The sequence below is a fragment of the Bos indicus x Bos taurus genome, chromosome 13 (genome assembly GCF_003369695.1).
Source record: "Bos indicus x Bos taurus breed Angus x Brahman F1 hybrid chromosome 13, Bos_hybrid_MaternalHap_v2.0, whole genome shotgun sequence".
Lineage (NCBI taxonomy): Eukaryota > Metazoa > Chordata > Mammalia > Artiodactyla > Bovidae > Bos > Bos indicus x Bos taurus.
In genome coordinates, this window is record NC_040088.1 from 60,434,457 (window position 1) to 60,458,287 (window position 23,831).

Sequence of the window (23,831 nt, forward strand, 5' to 3'; positions counted from 1 at the left end):
AATTGTTTAAGACAGATGAAACTTTAATCTGACCAATCAAGTCAGAGCTCCTTCAAAGACAGGTGAATCTGCCTGGGAAACTGAAGCATTTTCCAAACAAAATCAAAGTGTCCTACCAAACATATCCGAAAGGAAACCAGAATTAGATCGACAGTAACTCCCCAACACACACAACCACACCACACATACACACCAAACTTACAGTCCTTGAAGCAAAAGTCTAAAAGAAATCTGCAAAACAGTATTTGCTAAGTTATACCTTTAAAATACTTCAATTTATCTGCATTTACTAAATATCACATAAATAAACCTTAAAAGTTGCTTCATTTAAATTACTTTTAAACTGTATCATTTGTATAATAGCAACATAGAGGAAACAAGAAACCGTAATTATCTACCCAAAGACTGTATCCAAAAGCAAAACTCAGAATGCAAGATGTTAGAATACAATTATTTTCATTACATTCTGCCTTTAATTCTACTAAAGTAATCCTTCAAACAAAAGCACCTGCATTCCTCCCAAAGACAAAACAGAATGAACGTAGAACTGGGAAATAGTGGAATTTGAAAGGCAAAATGAAAAATTAATGGCACACCTACAGAAACTAATTTATATCTCCACCAATGATACAACAAGAGCAGAGCACCCACCATTAAAAACATCACAGACAGCAGTTCTATCTTCCAATAATGTTAAGAAACTATAAAATAGTAACTATAATGTAATACACTGCTGATATCTGTGAAGGAATAATCACCCTAAAAACAAGTTTATCAAATAAAAGGATTTAACATCAAACAATATGAAACAAGGTTATCAAACATTTTTAAAAGTTTTTTTTTTTTCCCTTCAAATTAGGGTTGCTAAGCATTAGACTTTTTCTTCCAAAATTTTAACAAGTGTCTCCTTTTTGCCCCATTAAAGGCACAAATCTAGTCTCAGTTTTTAATTTCTATTAGTTCTTTCTGATTATATATCCCCGACCACTTGCTTGGGAACAATCCTTAAGACATCAAACAAACCAAATAAGAGGCCTGCTTGTCTTACTTAAAACCAAGGCCAGAAAGATCAAGAATGATCTCCTTATTTTTATCCTGCTGGCACCAAGACCATCACTAAAAATGACTACTTTCATAAAAGTTTTTGGGAGGGAAAGGAAGAGAGTCAAAACACTGTTCAAATTTAACACCTCTATTCTCTGATTTTTATTTCTTTAAAATATTTGCTGGCTGCTGTGATGGTTTTCTCAGTAACTGTGTAACAAGTCTTCTACAATTATATTTTACATATTAATAGTTTTAATTTACACACTTTAAGTGTGTAAGCACTACTCTTCACTTTTCAATAAACTACCTATAAAGAAACTCTAAATAAAAGGCTAAAATGGGGTTAAACACACTGAATTTTATGATTTAAAAACATGCAAGGCCTATACATAAACAGAAATAAACGTATTGTTTTGAAAATAAGATTAAATTACCAAGTGCATCACAATTTTAGGAGTTCTATCTAAATATTCAATTTATTCTAAATATTTCTGAATCCTTTCCTTTGCACACTGTCTAGAAAATTCACACTTTGTACATTCAAAACCAATACTATTGTCTCAGGCAGCTAAACTGAAGTAGTTTTGCACTCAATTCAACTCAGAGGTCAACCTGCCTCAGTTGCCTGGAGACTGATGGTTGCCAGAGCAGCACTAGCTAAGCCAGGCTAAATACACTCCGGCGTGAAGGCGGAAAGCGTTTACTGCTGGAGAGAAACATAGATGCAGCTGTCTCAGCATGTAGCATGTGAGTCTCACTGGATGATCATATTTATAAGCTACCCATCTTACTGCAACAGGGAAAGAGGATAAACAGTGAAGATTTTAATTGGACTGAATCCTGGATTACTTGCAACTATGATTTCTTTGTTCTTCAGTTGAGTCATATGTGAAGTGGAATTTTTCCTCTAGCTATAAATTTCTCTTCACTACCACTTCCCCCACCCATCTCCCTAATGCCAACCCTCAAAACCACAAACATAATGAATGGGAAGAAATGAGATTTTTGCTTAATTCAGCCTGGAATTAACCAGAGAGTAATTAAAACAGACTTTTATAAAGAAAGGAAAGAAAAATGCACATTGAAAATGTTCATGTGAGACTCTTTCCAAGGATATAAAGCTATCAACAGCATATGGTTACACTTAATTAAAAGAGATAAAGCTATTTATAAGGGCCATTCTCTCATTTATCCTTTCACCCTCTCTAACCCCAAATCCCTGTGATTATGTCTACCTCACCAAGGCTAGTGACAGCAGCTAGAGAAAAACTCTCCTAAACTAGTCAAACTCCCCTTGCTCAGGTTAAGTTCACCAAATTGTCAAAGACAATACCACTAATCGTGCCATTGTTTTTCTATGCTGAACTACTGTTTATTCCAATTCTTGACCTAATTAAAAGGTGACTGTTTGCACTTCACGGTTACATACTTTAAAGACAACAATGCTATGCTTTGATGTACAGATTACAGGATATGCTGGAAAAGCCTAGGTATACTCTAAAGGCCCACACAATGTAAATTATGCACACGCACATAAAGCATGAGTTTACAGCAACTTACAAACAACTACTTAACTAGTTGCTTATAATTAGACATTTGTCTTTGTTAGAATTTTCTCAAAACATTGAGACTTTTAGAGGCTTTGGGTAAAGTGAAAATAAAAATAAAATTATAAGAGAATGTCAATAAATAAAACAAATAGGAAGTTTAAATTATCACCTTTGAAGAAATCTGAGGGTTGAGGATGGGGAATGAGGGGTGGACTCTGTGTGTGTGTGCACGTGTGCAAGCATATACCCATGAGAAACTTTGCCCATTTACTGTCCTATATATGTAATTCAAGACTATGATTTCTCTGCTTTGACTCTAGGTCTTAGAGCATTCCTGTAGACTAGGGCACCTATCAAGTTCTAGATAGAAAATGAAGAAAAAGGTTAAACAGATGCAAAATCACCAACATAGTCACCACTGCTTATAATTTTATAAATATTCTTTCTTATCCACTAGGAAGAAATCATGTAAGTATATAAGGACTTAAAGGAATCATTCATTCTCAATCCTATATTCTTCTGCACTTTTTAAAAAAATTAGACTGTAGATATTCATATATTACTTCTGTGATTTTAAAATTATAAAAGAAATTTTTTAAACCACCTAAGTCCAAAATTGGTTCATACTTTGTAAGTCCTTAACCCTCTTATCCTTTCTTATCCTTATCCATCAGAGGGCACACAAAACAAAACCACAATCACAGAAAACTAACCAAACTGATCACATGGACCACACAGCCTTGTCTAACTCAATGAAACTATGAGCCATGCCATGTAGGGCCACCCAAAACAGACGGGTCATAGTGGAGACTTCTGACAAAACGTGGTCCACTGGAGAAGGGAATGGCAAAGCACTTCAGCATTCTTGCCTTAGGAACCCCATGAACAGTATGAGAAGGCAAAAATAGGACACTGAAAGAAGAATTCCCCAGGTTGGTAGGTGACCAATGTGCTACTACTGAAGAAGAGTGGAGAAATAACTCCAGAAAGAATGAAGAGATGGAGCCAAAGCAAAAACAACGCCCAGTTGTGGATGTGACTGGTGATGGATGTCAAGTCCAATGCCATAAAGAACAATATTGGATAGGAACCTGGGATGTTAGGTCCATGAATCAAGGCAAATTGGAAGCAGTCAAGCAGGAGATGGCAAGAGTCAACATTGACATTTTAGAAATCAGTGAACTAAAATGGACTGGAATGGGCAAATTTAACTCAGATGATCATTATATCTACTACTGTGGGCAAAAATCCCTTACAAGAAATGGAATAGCCCTCATAATCAACAAAAAAGTCCGAAATAACAGTACTTGTGTGCCGTCTCAAATATGACAGAATGATCTGTTTCATTCCAAGGCAAACCATTCAGTATCACAGTAATCCAAGTCTATGTCCCAACCATTAATGCTGAAGAAGCTGAAGTTGAAGGCTTCAATGAAGACCTCAAGACCTTCTAGAACTAACACCCAAAAAACATGTCCTTTTCATCATAGGGGACTGGAATGCAAAACTAGGAAGTTGAGAGATACCTGCAGTAACAGGCAGTTGGGAGTACAAAGTGAAGCAGGGCAGAGGCTAACACAATTTTGCCAAGAGAACGCACTAGTCATAGCAAACACCCTCTTTCAACAACACAAAAGACAACTCTACACATGGATATCACCAGATGGTCAATACCGAAATCATACTGATTATGTTCTTTGCAGCCAAAGATGGAGAAGCTCTATACAGTCAGCAAAAATAAGGCCAGGAGCTGACTGTGGCTCAGATCATGAACTCCTTATTGCCAAATTCAGACTTAAACTGAAGAGAGTAGGGAAAACCACTAGACCATTTAGCTATAACCTAAACCAAATCCTTTATGATTACACAGTGGAAGTGACAAATAGATTCAAGGGATTAGATCTGTTAAGAGTGCCTGAAGAACTATGGATGGACGTTCGTAACACTGTATGGGAAGCAGTGATCAAGACCCATCCCCAAGAAGAAGAAATGCAAAAAGGCAAAATTTTGTCTGAGGAGGCCTTACAAATAGCTGAGAAAAGAAGAAAAGCTAAAGGCAAAGGAGAAAAGGAAAGATCTACACATCTGAATACAGAGTTCCAAAGAATAGCCAAGAGAGATAAGAAAGCCTTCCTCAGTGATCAATGCAAAGAAATAGAGGAAAACAATAAAATGAGAAAGACTAGAGATTTCTTCAGGAAAATTAGAGACACCAAGGGAACATTTCATGCAACGACAGGCACAATAAAGGACAGAAACAATATGGACCTAACAGAAGCAGAAGATATTAAGAAGAGGTGGTAAGAAAAAACAGAAGAAACCTACGCAAAAAAGATCTTTATGACCCAGACAACCATGATAGTGTGATCACTCACCTAGAGCCAGACATCCTGGAATGTGAAGTCAAGTGGGCCTTAGGAAGGACCACTATGAACAAAGCTAGTGGAGGTGACTGAATTCCAGTCGAGCTATTTCAAATCCTAAATGATGATGTTGTCAAAGTGCTACACTCAATATGCCAGCAAATCTGGAAAATGCAGCAGGGGCCACAGGACTGGAAAAGGTCAGTTTTCATTCCAATCCCAAAGAAAGGCAATGCCAAAGAGTGCTTAAACTACCGCACAACTGTACTCATCTCACACGCTAGCAAACTAATGCTAGCATTACTTTCAAAATTCTCCAAGCCAGGCTTCGCCAGGCTTCAACAGTACATGAACAGTGAACTTCCAGATGTTCAAGCTGGATTTAGAAAAGGGAGAGGAACCAGAGATAAAATTGCCAACATCCATTGGATCATCAAAAAAGCGAGAGTTCCAGAAAAACATCTACTTCTGCTTTACTGAGTACACCAAAGCCTTTGACTGTGTGCATCATAACAAACTGTGAAAAATTCTTAAAGAGATGGGAATACCAGACCACTTGTCTCCTGAGAAATCTGTATGCAGGTCAAGAACCAACAGTTAGAGCCAGACATGGAACAATGGACTGGTTTGAAATTGGGAAAGAAGTGTGTCAAGGCTGTATACTGTCACCCTGCTTATTTAATATATATTCAGAGTACATCATGTGAAATGCTGGGCTGGATAAAGCACAGCTGGAATCAAGATGGCAGGGAAAAATATCAATAACCTCACATATGCAGATGACACCACCCTTATGGCAGAAAGCGAAGAACTAAAGAGCCTCTTGATGAAAGTGAAAGAGGAGAGTGAAAAAGCTTGCTTGAAACTCAACATTAAAAAAGGAAGAACGTGGCATCTGGGCCCATCCCTTCATGGTAAATACATGGGCAAACAATGGAAACAGTGACAGACTTATTTTCTCAGCTCCAATATCACTGCAGATGGTGACTGAAGCCATGAAATTAAAAGATGCTTGCTCCTTGGAAGAAAAGCTATGACCAACCTAGAGAGCATGTTAAAAAAAAGAGACAATTACTTTGTAGACAAAGGTCCATCTAGTCAAGGGTATGGTTTTTCCAGTAGTCATGTACGGATGTGAGAGTTGGACTATAAAGAAAGCTGAGTGCCGAAAAACTGATGCTTTTGAACTGTGGTGTTGGAGAAGACTCTTGAAAGTCTCTTGGACTGCAAGGAGATCCAACCAGTCCATCCTAAAGGAAATCAGTCCTGAATATTCATTGCAAGGACTGATGCTGAAGCTGAAACTCCAATACTCTGGCAACCTGATGGGAAGAACTGATTCACTGGAAAAGACCCTAATACTGGGAAAGACTGAAGGTAGGAGGAGAAGGAGCGACAGAGGAGGAGATGGCTGGATAATACCACCGACTTGATGGGCACAAGTTTGAGCAAGCCCTGGGAGTTGGTGATGGACAGGAAAGCCTGGTGTGCTGAAGTCCACTGGGTGGCAAAGAGTCAAACATGACTGAGCAACTGAACTGTACTTGTAAGTCCTAGTTTTAAAATAAAGAATAAAAGCTGCCCCCAAATTACTATTTCACATTATTAGGACAAAATCAGAAATGCAGAAATCTAAAAGAATTAGTTGGTGCCAACATCAGTTTGTGCTCTCAGGAATATCAAGTAAAAATGAGTATTATTTCCACTCATGTCAATACAGGTTGAGACATTTTATAACTTCCTACAGGAAGTCCTATTCATTTCTCTCTTAAAATAAAACAGTTTAAAAATGACAAAACGATCCACATTACTTTGTAACATTGTAATAATTTACCTGAGTTGCAGCAACAGCAGAGGGTGCAGATGACCCAGCTGACGGGGAGAGAGCGCCCACTTGCTGTAAATGCCCAGAAGGTTGCTGAGGTAAATGAGAACTGGAGACAGGAGTACTCGATCCTGAGCCAGATACTACATTTGGAAATGATACTGCTACATCATTGCTGTTATAAATACCTATAAGGGAAAAAAAGGTCTTATTAAAATATTTTATAACTTAGCAGTCAAATCTGTCACAGACACGCAATATTAATCAATATGTTAGAGTACCCATCTTTGCTCCTGATCCTTCCCACAATGATAATTTTATTGGTTTAAAAAAAAAAGAATAAAAACTGACTTTTCATAAAGCAGGTGTTTTAAAGAACCTAAGTCATTTTTTACACATCAATGATGGTTTGTTAAGAGACAGAAATCACCTCAGGAGGTGCTTTGTAAGAATAATAATAAGGATTTTAGGAATTCCTAAAAGAAATGACATGTCTGTTAAACCGCAAAATGAAGACATTAGAAACTGTATAAAAATCACTTGGTAAACCTTTCAAAAATGCAGAGAGTTAGGAGCCAGAGCTCATGAACTGAGAAGGTCTGAAATGGTAGGAGACTCTGTCTTCGGAAGAACATCCAGATTACAATGCAGAAAATAAAGGGAACAAGACTAGACATGCCAAGAACAACAAAAAGCTTGATGCCACTGGTGGACACCCCCTCCGTGAGAATAAAGAGTACCGGTGGGTTCTGTAGACATTCGAGAGGTAAAATAAACAGGACTTTATGACTGACTGGATGGGATATCTAAGTACGAGTCAGGGTGGCCAGGGACATGGAATACGAGGTGTTGGATGCATTCACTTCAGAGAACACAGAAAAGGACTATAAAGACTTGAAAGCATTTTCAGTGGCACCACAGGGGTAAAAGCCAGAAAGAAAGAACAGAAGCAATCCCGTCTAGAAAAGTGGATGGGAAGAGAACAGAGAGAGAACATGAACAAAAGTTAAGAGGAAACAAAGAGTTACTTAAAAAGTGCTCTGTGGGTTTCTTTTAAAAAGACTGGAGCTCGTGTTCTTACACTGATGCCTAGGAGTCCAAGGAGAGGCTCTTTAAGGATAAAGGTTAAGAGACAGGAATCCCTATAAACCAGTGGGCTCTCAATCAGGGGTGATTTTGCTCCACAAGAGACTTGACAGTGTCTGGAGACATTTTTGGTTGTCAAAACTAGGAGGGGCTACTGGCATCTGGTAGGTCAATGGTGTGTGCAGGCTCAGTCATTCAGTCCTGTCACGACTCTTTGTGACCACATGGACTGTAGCACACCAGGCTCCTCTGTCCATGGAGTTTTCTAGACAAGTGTACTGGAGAAGGTAGGCATTTCCTCCTCTAGGGGTAATTGCCAGGGGATGTTGCTAAACATCTCACAATGAACTGGAGAGCTCCTCAGAACTAAGAATTATCTGGCCCTTGGAGTCAACAGCAAAAGAAACTGAGAAATCTTGTAATAAACCAGGGCTCCTGGGAGGCTGGGAGGTAATAAGATCCTAACACAGAGGAGAAAGCAGGGGAAAAAAGAATCTAAGAGGGCTGTATTAAAAACAAAAAACAAAAACAGTGAGAAAATACAGCCCTCAAAGGCAATAACTAGTTATCTATAATGACAGTACAATTTACTTTGTGTCTAAAAAATACAAATACTATTAATTCATAATATATATATAAAAGTACCTATAGTCTTCAAACAAGGGGAATTAAAAAAAAATTGGGACATTTTTAAAGGTCTTACAGCTGTAACTAAGGCTCCTAAGACCCTTTTTATATCTACCATTTCTCCAGAAAAAAAAAAAAAAAAGATAATTACTTATTCACTCAACAAATGCATTCATTTCCACAAACATCTGAGAGCTCACTGTTTACCAGACATTATTCTAAGCTCTAGAAATACAAAGCCATTCAAGATATGTGGTCTCTGCCTTCAAGAAGCTTAGCGGAAAAAAGAGACAATTACAAAAGACTGTGAAGAGCACTGTGACAGACACATCCTCGGGAGGCTGGGAGTGCATAAAGAGGGGCATCTGACCCAGACCTGGAGGGAGAGACTGTGGGTGAGAAGGGTACCTTTAGAGCCCATTCCTAAAAAAGCTGCAGGACAGAGGAGAAGGGCATTCTGAGGAAGAAACATGCCACAAAGAGCCAAGTAGATTCCAAGAGCTTATATGTACCACCCATGCAGCCTAAGCAGAAATGAGGCTAAAAAATAAGCAGGAATCAAGAATAGTAAAAATTAATGTGTTAGAAATTTAGAGACAATAGGAAACCACTAAAGGACTGTAAGCAGAAGTTTGGTGTGACCAGATTTTGTGTTTCAGCAAAACATAAACCGCGGGCACAATGCTGAGAACAGCCTGGGAAAGAGGTTTAAAAAGAGATTGAGAAAGCTGTTAAGGGCTGCTACAGTAATATTGATGAGCAAAAATATTATTTTTTAAAAACTTAAAGCAACAGCAATAAAGAGACATTACAAAAATTACATTCACAGGACTGGAAACTAATTATATTTGAAGAATAAAAGAAAACAGTCAAGAATGACTCTTAAGCACCAGTAAGTGGATCACAATAAACTGGAAAATTCTGAAAGAGATGGGCATACCTGACCTGCCTCTTGAGAAACCTGTATGCAGGTCAGGAAGCAACAGTTAGAACTGGACATGGAACAACAGATTGGTTCCAAATAGGAAAAGGAGTACGTCAAGGCTGTATATTGTCACCCTGCTTATTTAACATATGCAGAGTACATCATGAGAAACGCTGGGCTGGAGGAAGCACAAGCTGGAATCAAGATTGCTGGGAGAAATATCAATAACCTCAGATATGGAGATGATACCACCCTATGGCAGAAAGTGAAGAACCAAAGAGCCTCTTGATGAAAGTGAAAGAGGAGAGTGAAAAAGTTGGCTTAAAGCTCAACATTCAGAAAACTAAGATCACAGCACGCAGTCCCATCATGGGAAATAGATGGGGAAACAGTGTAAACAGTGGTTGACTTTATTTTTCTGGGCTCCAAAATTACTGCAGATGATGATTGCAGCCATGAAATTAAAAGACGCTTACTCCTTAGGAGGAAAGTTATGACCAACCTACACAGCATATTCAAAAGCAGAGACACTACTTTGCCAACAAAGGTCCATCTAGTCAAGGTTATGGTTTTTCCAGTGGTCATGTATAGATGTGAGAGTTGGACTACGAAGAAAGCTGAGCGCTGAAGAATTGATGCTTTTGAACTGTGGTGTTGGAGAAGACAGTCCCATGGACTGCAAGGAGATACAACCAGTCCATCTCCAGTCACCCAGGAGATCAGTCCTGGGTGTTCATTGGAAGGACTGATGTTGAAGCTGAAAGTCCAATACTTTGGCCACCTGTTGTGGAGAGCTGACTTACTGGAAAAGACCCTGATGCTGGAAAAGACCCTGACGCTGGGAAAGACTGAGGGCAGGAGGAGAAGGGGATGACAGACGATGAGATGGTTAGATGGCATCACCGACTCAATGGACATGGGTTTGGGTGGACCCCGGGAGTTGGTGATGGACAGGGAGGCTTGGCATGCTGCGGTTCATGGTGTCGCAAAGAGTCGGACATGACTGAGCGACTGAACTGAACTCAAGTGGGTGTGAGAGTGGTAAACAGCATTCACTGAAGCAGGAACAGCAACTGAGAGCACCCAGCACTTGTTACTACGTGTAGGTCACTGTGCTAGCACAACAGACCAATGAAGTACTATTACTCCCATTTTACATATGAGCAAACAAGTTTAAGGAACTGAACTAACCTGTTTAGTGACCTAGTAGATGGTGGAACCAAGAGTCAAATTCATACAGCCATCGGACTTTACAACTGAAACCACTTCCTAAATACATGTTTGAGGTTCAGGTTGAACATCACAGTCTTTGAGATGCCTACGGGACACAGAAGGCCTAGATGGTCTAGAAGATAATGTAGGGAGTCTGAAGCTTAGCAGAAAAATCAGGTCTAGAGATACAAGGATGTCAGAAGGATGTCAGGTCTAGAGATACAGGAGTCAGAAGGATGACAAAGATAGAATAAACATGAAAACTCAAAAAGGCTTTCTGCTGGCCTGCTAACTATAGTTCATATTAAGACACACAGAAACTTCACATTAAAAAGCCTAGATTTCTATTTTCTTCTAAAAAACCTGAAGTTCTGTTCACACTGATAATGTATCCTCATTCATTTATGTCACCTACTTGGCTTCGTTAAGTAACTGATTATAACAACTGTGATATGGACACTGGTCAAAGGCAAGGAATGGAAAAATGAGATCACCCAAAGAAGTTCTCAGTGTGATCAAGAGAAGAAGATTAAAGACAGGACCTAGGGAACATTACCATTTAAAGGGTAGTTTTAACATTCAACAAATATTGAGGTACTAATTATTTGAAAAGGCACTGAAGACAGCAAAGAGCACAAAGGAATTCTTCCTTGCAAGAACCCAGTCTCACAGCAGAGCTAGTAAGTACTCATAAGCCACTAGATACAGGAGGGAAACACTAAGTACCAGAAGGTCATAGGAGATGAAAAAGTACAGAGGAACAGAGTGGGGTAGAAGAGTTCCAGAGAGAAGTACTTGAACTCAAAATTTAAGTTTTAGGGTAAAAATACCTTAAAAGGTAGAGTGCTTTTTTAAATTATCATAAAGCATAATATACATGGAATCTCCAGTTACCAAATCTAAAAGACAAAAGTGAGCTGGAGGCAGAAGGCTGAAATCACAAGAGCACAAGTTTTCACCTGAGACAAAAGTACAGGCTCTCCCAAGCATGTGATCTCAACTTTCTGAGCCTCTATAATGTTCTTTGCTATAAAACCAAGATAATAGCTACCTTAAAGGTTTTTATTTTAGAATATCCATGTAAAGTCTCTAACAATGCCTAAAGCACAGTTAAGTCAGGAAAGTACTGTATTTTAATTGTCAGGTCCTCTAAAGTCCCTGTTGTTGTTGCTTAGTTGCTAAATTGTATCTGACTCTTAGAACTCCTTGGATTGTAGCCCACCAAGCTCCTCCATGGGCTTTCCCAAGCAAGAATCCTGGAGTGGGTTGCCATTTCCTTCTCCAGGGGATCTTCCTATCCCAGGGATTAAAACCATGCCTCTTGCATTGGCAGGCAGATTCTTTACCACTGAGCCACCATGGAAGCCCCAAATGTCCCCACTACACTTTGAAAACTACAAATACCATTATCACTGCAATGGTATATCATGAAAGTATAATACCAAAAAGCAAAACTGTGGTGTTTGAGGATCTTCAATCTCTAAACTTAAGTCTATTTTCATACTGCATTAGCATGTACTTAAATGGGAAACTGCACAGCTAAATAGGCAGCAATCACACTTTGAAACTAGTGTTCAGGTTATTGCAATAAAATGGAACAAATCAAAATTTTCCTTTCTTATCAAATCAGGAAAGCATGGAATTCTGAGTGTTTTTTGAAAATGAAGCTCACTTGCTTACCTCAACTCTCTCATACATCAGGTATTATGGTTCAGCATTATCACTAAGACCTCTAAATCTTTTTTTCCGAAAGCAAATGATCCTCTTTAGATTGTTCTGTACTTGTTTTCTGTTTAACTTCACTCTATTTCCATCTTTTACAAGCTATATGCTATTTTAATCCAAATCAAGGTGACATTCATCAAACTAAATAGACCTGAATCCTGCAATGCACAAACTCTAGGAAAATACCCTGAAATTCACCTGTTCAAGATAGAATAAGAAACAAAGATGCAGAATGACAAAGAGAGTGGCAGTAACATACTGATTCGTTTATCCATCCAAGAAATATTTATTTCATATGTGCTAAAATATAGCCACTATGCTAGGAGCAGGGAATAAAGTAGGGAACACGACAGAAAAGATCTCTGCTCTCCAGGAATATACAAACTAACCAGGGAGGCAGACATTAAAACAAACACATGACTATAAGCTGTGCCAAGTGCTCTGATGGAAGAGAAAAGGGTGCCATCAAAGTGAAAAATTAAGAAGCAGAAAAAATGATACACCAAGACCTAAAGGTTAGGTACATAGTTAACTGAACAAAGAGTGAAGGAGAAAAGCTTGTTCAAAAGACAACACATACTCATTGTTAATAATTTTAAATAAATGTGAAAGCAGGAAAAGAAACTTTTAAATATATTTGTAAAAAACATTAATTTATATATTTAATATAATTATATATAATTAATGCATATAATACAATACACTATAATATATAACATATTATAATGAAATATAAACAATATCCTCCTCCTCCTCCTCCTAAGTTGCTTCAGTCGTGTCCAACTCTGTGCGACCCCATAGATGGCAGCCCACCAGGCTCCCCTGTCCCTGGGATTCTCCAGGCAAGAACACTGGAGTGGGTTCCATTTCCTTCTCCAATGCATGAAAGTGGAAAGTGAAAGTGAAGTCACTCAGTAGTGTCCGACTCTTAGCGACCCCATGGACTGCAGCCTACCAGGTTCCTCCATCCATGGGATTTTCCAGGCAAGAGTACTGGAGTGGGGTGCCATTGCCTTCTCCGATAAACAATATATTTAACATTAAAATATTAATTTATATATTTAATATAATTATGTACTTTCTATATTTAATATAATATTAATTTATATATTTAAATATTATTATATATTTTCAAACTTTTCAGTACATAGCTTACAGTTGTGCTGTATACAGCTGCCTATATACTGGATAGAGAATTTTAATCCTTTTATTAACTTACCATACACATTTTTGGGTTTCATTATATTTCAAAAATGTTTTATATCATTTTGATATCAATTGAATATTGCAGAATTGACCTGATTTTACAATATTCCACAAATATTTATGTGCCTTATATGATCAGATGCAATATGTGCTGCTAAACACACTACAAAAAAAGAAAACAGATACTATCCTTGCACTCATGGAGCTTACAGTGACAGATCCACACATTAAATAATCACACAACTATTAGTGCTATGATGAAAAAGTAGAATGTGCTACGACAGAATATGAAGGGTAACTTAATTAAGATTCACAGTACAAAAAGGAAAAAAAAAAAAAAGGATCAGCAGTAAAGAGCAGAAATCCTTAGGGGTGGTCTCTATTTTTACTTGCCGAGAATTCATTCCCATTTCTTTTTCAAACAGCACCCTATTTTCCATTAGGGATATACTCCTGGCCAGGGATGAATATGTGATCTAACCTGATGTGGAGCGTTTCTGCGGGGAACTTACACCTTTAACACATGCCCACCACGGCAGAGAATGGTCAGACCTAAGTTAGTCTAATACTACTAGTAGTCTATTAGGTTCTTGTTCACCTGGCCCTGGAAACTACTGTTTCTCTCCTCCCAAAGGTTTTGGATGAGGTTTTTCTACTAATTCTCTGTGCGGTATAATAAGCAAAGAAACAAAATACTCAAAAATGAAGCTAGAATCCAGCCCAAGAACAAGTTCAGGTATAACTCTGCAGGCAATAAACGACTTGCCAAAATCACAGTAATGGAAAACTATTAAAGCATTTTAACCTAGAGAGTAACAAGATCAGAATAGTATTTTTTAAAGATCACTTTGAATATAATGCGAATGCCTTAAAAGACAATAGAAGGGGACTTGCCCAGTGGCACAGTGGATAAAAATCCACTTGCCAATGCAGGGCACATCGGTTCAAAGCCTGGTCCAAGAATTCCAAGTGCTGTGGACAAACTAAGTCCGTGTACACAATCACTGAGCCCACATGCTGCAACCACGGAAGCCTGTGTGCCTAGAGCTCGGGCTCCGAAGCAAGAAAGGCCACTGCAACGAACAGCCTGCACACCACAACAAAAAGCAGCCCCCATTCACTGCGAGAGAAAGCCCACACAAAGCAACAAAGACTCGACAGAGTCAAAAATGTTTTTTTTTAAAACAGACAACAGAAGAGTGGAATCAGGGAGCTAACTTTAATCACTGCAATACTTGAGGCCAAAGATTTTATTTATCTTAAATCTGGTGAGAATTATGGAATGAGTGAACCAGAGGCTCACGACTGAGCCTCAAGGAATTTCAACACCAAATCAGGATGAAAGGGAAGCCACAAGAAAACTAAAAACAAATGGTCCAAACAGTAGGACAACCAAGCTAAGGCAAGAAGAAGAGAAGGGGAAGTGATGTAAGATGATCATGAAAAAAGAAAAGTGAAAATACCCATCTGAACTTGGCAATGTGAAAGCTATTTCCGACCTAAGTGTAGTAGTAGTTGCAGAAAGAAGCCAGTATGAACTGGGTTAAAAAAACAAAAATCAATCAATCAATGGGGGAATTTGTTTCTGTCAATGAGGGAGATTAGGCAATGTAAAAATCTTTCTGATTAAAATTACCTAAAAATGAATAGTTGAGTCTAAAGAAAGAAAAAAACCTTAGGGGCCAAAATGAAGAGGAAAAGCTTTAATAGCTGCCCTACAGCAGCCTCTGTCCGAAACCTAGGAGCTTGGCTTTAATGCTCACAAGGAAAGAGATAAACCTTGAGTCTCCAATGGAGGAAAAGCTGAAATTGGTAAGACCTTGTTTATATAGTTTAGACTTTACAAGGGCTAGACTTTGAGGGGAAAGTTAAGCTATTCTTTCCCAACTCCACCCCCAAAAGACTCTCACAAAACACAAAACCCCAAAATCACAGCATACAGAGGGAGAAAAAAGTTTATCCAATTTGATCTCAGCTTTGAATAAAGGATGGAAAATCTGCCTTGAGATTCAAATAGGTTGACAGCCTTGTCTTCAAATAGGTTTGGGGGTTTGAATTTACACCATGTTCCTGGTCTGGTAAATCCCAAACATTAAATTAACATAAGAAGGGGTTAGGCAGTCTTGTCACTCTCTGAAGGGATACATCCTCAACTCAGAATAGAAAATGAGCTTGCAAAACAAAATTAGAAAACAAGGGAAGAACAATCCTCTTTCTCACAAGTTAGCATATATAAACATTAAAATTTGACTGTCTTCTAAGAACCTTAGAAAATAGAACCAGCAAATAAGGATTAGGACACAAAGATTCCAAATGATTAAGAACCTAAGAAAAGGAATAAAAAATGAGAGAAAGAACAACATTCTATAAGAACCTGGGATTATCCTGCTGTGGTAAGCAGAATTTGAAAGATGTTTCCCAAGTTCCCCCTCTCCTGGTTATTCAACCAAACACTAATCTAGCAACTGTTCTGAAGACACCTGGCAGATTGAATTAAAGTACTGATCAGCTGAACTTAAAATAGGTACATTATCTGGATATGAGGATGGGCCCAGTGTAATCAAATGAGCCCTTAAAAACCAAGGAAGGGCAGGATAGCCAGTGGGAGATGTAGAAGAGAAGAAAGCAAGAGAAATGCAGCAGAAGGGAAAGTCAAAAGAGATTCTAAGTATGAAAAGGACTCAAACCATCACCTAGGGGCACATATGCAAGGATGAGCAAGAAGCCTCTAGGAGCTAAGGGAGGCCCTCAACTGACCAGTATCAGGTAGTGAGGAAGTATTAAAAGAATAGTGGAGACCTATAAGAAGGACATGGAGCCATCTTAAAGGGCTCCCAATGGCTAACTGTGAACAATTTGAGCACCACAACAAAGGGATTATAATCCATACAAATCTGTAAGTCCACAGTGAAATAGACTGAAATGATGAAATTCCTCAACATTCTGATGAGGAATGACTTTAATTTACAGTCTTTCATTTCAAACTCATGCCCATCGAGTTGGTGAAGCCATCGAACCATATCATCCTTTGTTGTCCCGTTCTCTTCCCGCCTTCAATCATTCCCAGCATCAGGGTCTTTTCCAATGAGTCAGCTCTTCACATCAGCTCTTCACATCAGGTGGCCAAAGTATTGGAGTTTCAGCCTCAGCATCAGTCCTTCCAAAGAACACCCAGGGCTGATCTCCTTTAGGATGGACTGGTTGGATCTCCTTGCAGTCCAAGGGACTCTCAAGAGTCTTCTCCAACACCACAGTTCAAAAGCATCAATTCTTTGGCACTCAGCTTTCTTCACAGTCCAACTCTCACATCCATACAAGACCACTGGAAAAACCATAGCCTTGACTAGACGGACCTTTGTTGGCAAGGTAATCTCTCTGCTTTTCAATATACTATCTAGGTTGGTCATAACTTTCCTTCCAAGGAGTAAGCATCTTTTAATTTCAAAATCACTACAGATGGCAATCACCATCTGTAGTGATTTTGGAGCTCAAAAAAATAAAGTCTGACACTGTTTCCAACGTTTCCCCATCTATTTCCCATGAAGTAATGGGACCAGATGCCATGATCTTAGTTTTCTGAATGCTGAGCTTTAAGCCAACTTTTTCACTCTCCTCTTTCACTTTCATCAAGAGGCTTTTTAGTTCCTCTTCATTTTCTGCCATAAGGGTGGTGTCATCTGCATATTTGAGGTTATTGATATTTCTCCCAGCAATCTTGACTCCAGCTTGTGCTTCTTCCAGCCCAGCTTTTCTCATGAGGTACTCTGCATATAAGTTAAATAAGCAGGGTGACAATATACAGCCTTGATGTACTCCTTTTCCTATTTGGAACCAGTCTGTTGTTCCATGTACAGGTCCAACTGTTGCTTCCTGACCTACATATAGGTTTTTCAAGAGGCAGGTCAGGCGGTCTGGTATGCCCATCTCTTTCAGAATTTTCCACAGTTTATTGTCATCCACACAGTCAATGGCTTTGGCATAGTCAATAAAGCAGAAATAGATGTTTTTCTGGAATTCTCTTGCTTTTTCGATGATCCAGCGATGTTGGCAATTCTCTGGTTCCTCTGCCTTTTCTAAAACCAACCTGAACATCTGGAAGTTCATGGTTCGCGTATTGCTGAAGCCTGGCTTGGAGAATTTTGAGCATTACTTTACTAGTGTGTGAGATGAGTGCAACTGTGCAGTAGTTTGAGCATTCTTTGGCATTGCTTTTCTTTGGGATGGGAATGAAAACTGACCTTTTCCAGAGCTAAATTCTTAAAAACAAGAAAGAAAAAACCAGACCAGGTCCATTAAAAAAGGAAAACCCACAAAGAATTCCTAAAATTTAAAAACACATTCACTAAACAGAAACAATAATAGAGTAAAGAAATTATGAGTGAACAAAAAGTGCTAAAGAAATTAAATAGATATAGCACACAGAGATTAACAAGTGGAGATTATAAAAGAGAGGGTAAGGAATATGAAAGGTGAAAATCTTAAAAAAGTCCTCAAGAACAGAAAGAATAGGAAGAGTAATAATTTGAGATATAATGGTTACAACTGGGTCCAGAACTGACGATAGACACGAATTCTCTCAATGAAGCAGCACAGAAGATCTTAAACAGGGGTGTGCATGGAAAACGGTCTGAAGCTTAGGCACACAAACAGGAAAGGGATTAAAAGAGAGTCTGGGTGTTTTTTCAAGAGGAAAGACTAGAGCATGTTTAGATGTAGATGGTCAAAGATAAGTGATAGTGAAAGAGAGGGTAAAGAAACTAAAATGATAAGGTCTCACTGTCATAAAATGACGGCATAAAAAGGATAGATGAGATCCAGATCACAAGTAAGGATTAGCCTTTGACTGCAAGAAGGACTGGAGAGAAAGAAAAGAAGATGGATACAAATCAAGCACAGTTGCAGAACTGGGTGTTGAGAGATCAAGGTTTTCCTGGGAATAAAAGACAAAGACATCTACTACAGTGGGGACAGGGAAAGGGGAGGAAGAACTAAAATACCATGGCAAAAATTGAGAGGTTCCCAGTGATGTGTACTAGTGTTGCCAAGTAATGTAAATGTTACTCAAGGCTAATATCAGGAACCTAAACACTTAGCTCAGATGAAGTATAAAAATACAGGTAGTCAGGTTAATGAAGGAAAGTACTAAACTAAGAAGAGATAAGACACACCGAAACTGGTATCAATCATAAGCCTAGATGAGAAACATCATGAAGTTCATCACACAGTGATTTATTTTTTAATTTCTTTACTTTAATAAAAAAGAAGGTATAGTAGGAAACAAAAATTGTCCAGTAAAATGAAGATCATAATCTTATTAGATGTGGCAGCTGTTAAAACAATTATTCATTCTTCATGAAAGATTTTTTGTTATTTAAATAAAAACATAAAAGTAACAACAACATTCAATTTTAGAAAGTGAAGACAAGGAAAAAACTACTCTCAAATCTTTAACATAGTTACTATAATTATGTCTAATATTTTATTCTCTATATTTCTGACTCTTCCAACTAGAATCTGAGCACCAAGAAAACAAGAATCATAAGAAATTGACAGTCTTTACCATAGAGTCATTATTTATGCGTAATAATACACAACTTGTTGTTCTGGGTTTGATGTCTGGGAAAATATATCCTGGATATATCCAGAAAATATATCCAGGATATATTTTCAAGTTATTAGATAAACTTCCTAAATAAAACTCAATGATCAAATCTAGGTGATACTGTAAGAAATAAGGTATAATTTTCACATTCCCAATACTTTCACTTTTCCTCTATGATAAATATCCCTGTAACTCTAGTCTTTTCATATGTTGTACCATTTCCTTAGAAAAGTAATCACTTCTATTTAGTCCTTTGCGATGTCCTTAAGAAGCACTTCATAGTTAAGAGTCCATGTTTTAGAATTCTTTCCTTTCTTGATATTTCTACATTTTCCCTATAATGTGTCCAGATGAGAATTTTTTCTTCACTCTTTTTTCTTTGGCACTCCAAGGGCTGTTTCAATCTAAGACCTCATTTTTTTTTTTTTTTTAAAGAAAGTTTATCTCCATTATTTCTTCACATTATTTCCTCTTCTACATTCTTTCTCTGCCTTTCTGGGGCTCCTGTTATCTAGATTCTACTTCTATCCTCCTTGTTGTTCAGTCACTCAGTCGAGTTCGAATCTTTGTGACCCCATGGGCTGTGTGTAGCACGCCAGGCTTCCCTGTTCTTTTTAAATTTTTTTATACAGATCCTTTCCATCTTTCTACAGATTTCCTTAATCTGACCTACCTATTAATTATTCTCTTCCTTGGCTTTATGCATTGCTATTTATTCCATATATGGTGTTCTTTATTTTAACCATTATAATCTTCCATACCTAAAATTTCTGTCTCTTTTTATAATGTTTTCTTAGTTTAAAATTATTTCCTCTCACATGTTTTATATGTTTATTACACTGATTTGGTCTCTCTCCATAGTTCTGTTAAGGACTGATCTGGGGAAGGTCAGATTCTTAGGTCTCCTAAATCTTCACACACCTAGAAACAACTTTCAATATGAGCTTTCTAGTTTGGAATAAAAATATTAGTTGCTTCTAATACTTTTGGAGCATGATGCATGCTCCACAAGCATCATGAAGAAAAATCTGAGAAGCATAATTCCAAATATTTAGCTGTTATTACATGAATATACTATTCTATCAGGAACAGGTATATACATCAATCCACTCCAAGTAGCTACACTTTAAGCATCAGGTAAAATGTTCCATTCTCTGGTATCTCGTTCCCTCAGATGAAAGTAATTTCCTCTGACCTTGAACTCTTATTATACTATAGATCATTTAAGAAGTTATAACAATTATCTGGAAATTATTTATATACACAGTTCTTTTCCTTAGATTTTATGTTCCCAAAACAAAGGTCCATATAGTCAAATTTTCCAGTATTCACGTATGGATATGAGTTGGACCATAAAGAAAGCAGAGCACCAAAGAACTGATGCCTTCAAATCGTGGTGCTGGAGAAGAGAGTCCCCCGGACTGTGAGGAGATCAAATCAGTCAATTCTAAAGGAAATTAACCCTGAATATGCACTGGAAGGACTGATGCTGAAGTTTCAATACTTTGACACCTCATGTGAAGAGTCAACTCACTGGAAATGACCCTGATGATGGGAAAGATTGAAAGCAAAAGCAGAAGGGGGAGGCAGAGCATGGAATAGTTAGATAGCATCATCGACTCAATGGATATGAATGTGAGCAAACTCTGGGAGACAGTGAAAGACAGGGAAGCCTGGCATGCTGCAGTTCATGGGGTCACAAACAGTAGGACACAACTTAGCGACTGACAACAATAACAAAGGCAGGACCCACTTGCAGTATATACTTATTTCCCCAAAGCAACTAACCAGGATCTTAGATATAGAAACAATATATACCTGCCAAATGAAAAACAACCAAGACACTCCTGAGAAGGAATGTTTAATACTGCAGATACTCACAGCCTGCAAGATTTGTTTTATTAATATGTACAACTGATGTTTTTAGGAGAGAGAAAAGGATAGAGTAGATGCATACGTTAATTGGTTTAGAGTAGTAGATTCAGAATATACATGCTTATTCTCAACCATTCCAGAAGTAACACATAGATACATTATAGAATCAGAGAATTGTTACAAATCAGAGAATATGGTCTCAGATTCTTCTTTCTCTCAGTGAGAGAGAAGTGTCACAGATGTAGAAAATAGCCTTTAAAAAAATCAAAGATTTAGGTAGGCTTCTAAATCTTGACAGGTAAATAGTTTAAGGGATCTTAGAACCCAACATACCATGTCTTTACAAATTCAAACAAATACAATAAGAACACGATCGAGTTCTTCATCCCATCAACCATCCACATTTATGGAGAATTCCTTTCAGTTATCATTTCTGTGACTACAGGTCTCTAATGCTGCTTTATATGGGAAGGCTCCCAAGCTACATTAGGATTATTAATTTAACACTATTATCTATTTCAGAACCATGCTTGAGTTTGGTACATACCTATGAATTTAAGTTCCTGCTCTGTTAGTATAAAACTGTCAACATTGTCTAAAGAAAGGACACACTTTAATTTTGAATTTTTAATAAACCAATTCCTAAAAACTACCATGACAGACAAGTTGAAAAACTTAAGACTTGTGAGAAGGAAAAATCAGTACAGTTAAAGTCAAAACAGGAAGAGGTTAGTAATTATATATTTATTTTTCACTAAAATAAAAAGGTAGCACTCTAAATAAAGGTATTATCAAATAGCAGCATCATTTAATTTAAAATAAATTCTTATAAATTCATGTCCATTTATACTAATTCCTTCAATGAGAACTTTTCAGATTCTTTTTCTCTTGTAGTTTCAATGAAATGCTTATACATTTCACTTTGTAAATAAGATGCATACTGCAAATGACTTTTAGCCCCAGTGGCTGATTCACCACTCATATATTAATATCCTTATGTGTTTATCACTTAAAAGTCTTGAACAGCCATCTTTCAGGTACTTACAGAGATCCGCAAAGTAGCCTGGATGCTTTGAGATGGAAAAAGTCTTACTGTTTTATCTGTAATATATATCTTATATTACTTAGCAAGGCTATATAGTAATTAGTTAAATTCCCTCCTCCTTAGGAACAAATACCGAAATCAACAGCAGTATTTGTTGTATCTTGGGGTGTAACAATTTATTGTATAAAAATAACATACCAACTAATTCGGTAAGAAGGAAAAACAAGTCTATTGTGATGAAAAAGAAATTAGATCTAGAATGATCTAGATCCACTATTCTCAGTCTCCACACTATTCACACCAACAGCTTCTCCCATCAGCGATGCCTCATTACACATAGTTAATCTCAGATGATTCACAGAGGGACTGGGGAACGGTTCTGTCTGGGAACTACTCATCCCTGTTCTCAGATCTCTACCTCAATCCTGCCTTGAAAGAAGAAGGGGACATTTATGAAGAGAAAAAAAATCTAGTTTCCTACAAATCATTCTGAATAAACCTGAGAAGGCAATGGCACCCCACTCCAGTACTCTTCCCTGGAAAATCCTATGGACGGAGGAACCTGGTAGGCTGCAGTCCATGGGTTTGCTACAAGTAGGACACGACTGAGTGACTTCCCTTTCACCTTTCACTTTCATGCACTGGAGAAGGAAATGGCAACCCACTCCAGTGTTCTTGCCTGGAGAATCCCAGGGACGGGGGAGCCTGGTGGGCTGCCATCTATGGGGTCACACAGAGTCGGACATGACTGAAGTGACTTAGCAGCAGCAGGATCCTGTTCTTGAGAGAGAATATTCCCCCCAAATCAATTAGCATTCATATTATTCTCAATCCTATAGCAGATATCTATGAATAACTGGTTGACGTTACTTTGTCTCCTCCATCAAATGAGATTTGTTTAATAAGCATGGTTGTGACAAACTATAAGCACCATAATTAAGGGAATTTAAAACCTTAGTAAATGGGGCACTGAAATCAATTACCAATATTACTGTGGTGAAAACAGATCTAAGCTCTTTAGCTACTTTAATCTACTATTTCAAAATTATATTAAAAGTGAGACTTGAAGCTAAACAAATGAAGCAACTCTACTTTTGCAGCAAAGAACCAAGTTACTACTGTGACAGAAACAAGATGGCCTAATGCAAAAGCTTAATTTCTCAAGAAAATAAACACATTACAGAAATATATAAAACCTATTCAAGGACTATGTAGCAACTGACAATAATTTATGCATTCAACATTCATGATAAGTTAAATACCAGTGAAATAAAGAGTAAAATCCACTGCCTATGCTACATGGCTTTACAGTCTAGTAAGGCAGAAAAACTATAAACAAACAAATAATTAAACCACCTAGAAAGCACTAGAGCAAAATCACGCTTTAAATAGGATGATGAAAATCAGGCTGATGATGTGCTAGGTTTTAACTGGACTATGAAACTAAACTGCAATCCTGTATACACAGTACTTGTTTCATCATTATTTTAAGTATACTTGCCAGATGAAATCTAGAGGTTAAACTTAGACTTCAGTAATATCATAAAATCTAAATTCTATCACTCAAGCTAGCTAGTTCCAAGGTACCACCATGAAACAAAATGTTATGAAATACAAGGCACTTAACTTCACAGACACCTATTTAAAATTTACCCCCCACCTAGCCCCATTGTTTTTTGAGCAACCTCCAGGAGATAGTGAAGGCCAGGGAAGCCTGGCGTGCTACGGTCCATGTGTTGCAGA

General features: G+C 37.8%; 1 protein-coding gene across 6 annotated transcripts in view; it reads right to left on the reverse strand.

The window, feature by feature from the left end:
• The window catches only part of MLLT10 (MLLT10, histone lysine methyltransferase DOT1L cofactor), a 208,028-nt gene that overhangs the window by 24,337 nt on the left and 159,860 nt on the right, over positions 1-23,831 (reverse strand). For all 6 annotated transcript variants that reach the window (XR_003514201.1, XR_003514200.1, XM_027559995.1 and 3 more), the window contains exon 14: positions 6,795-6,973. Coding sequence is in view for 4 of the 6 variants with exons in the window: in XM_027559995.1 (XP_027415796.1) it covers positions 6,795-6,973 (179 nt within the window). In the remaining 2 variants the exon portion in view is untranslated. The remainder of the gene's footprint in view (positions 1-6,794; positions 6,974-23,831) is intronic.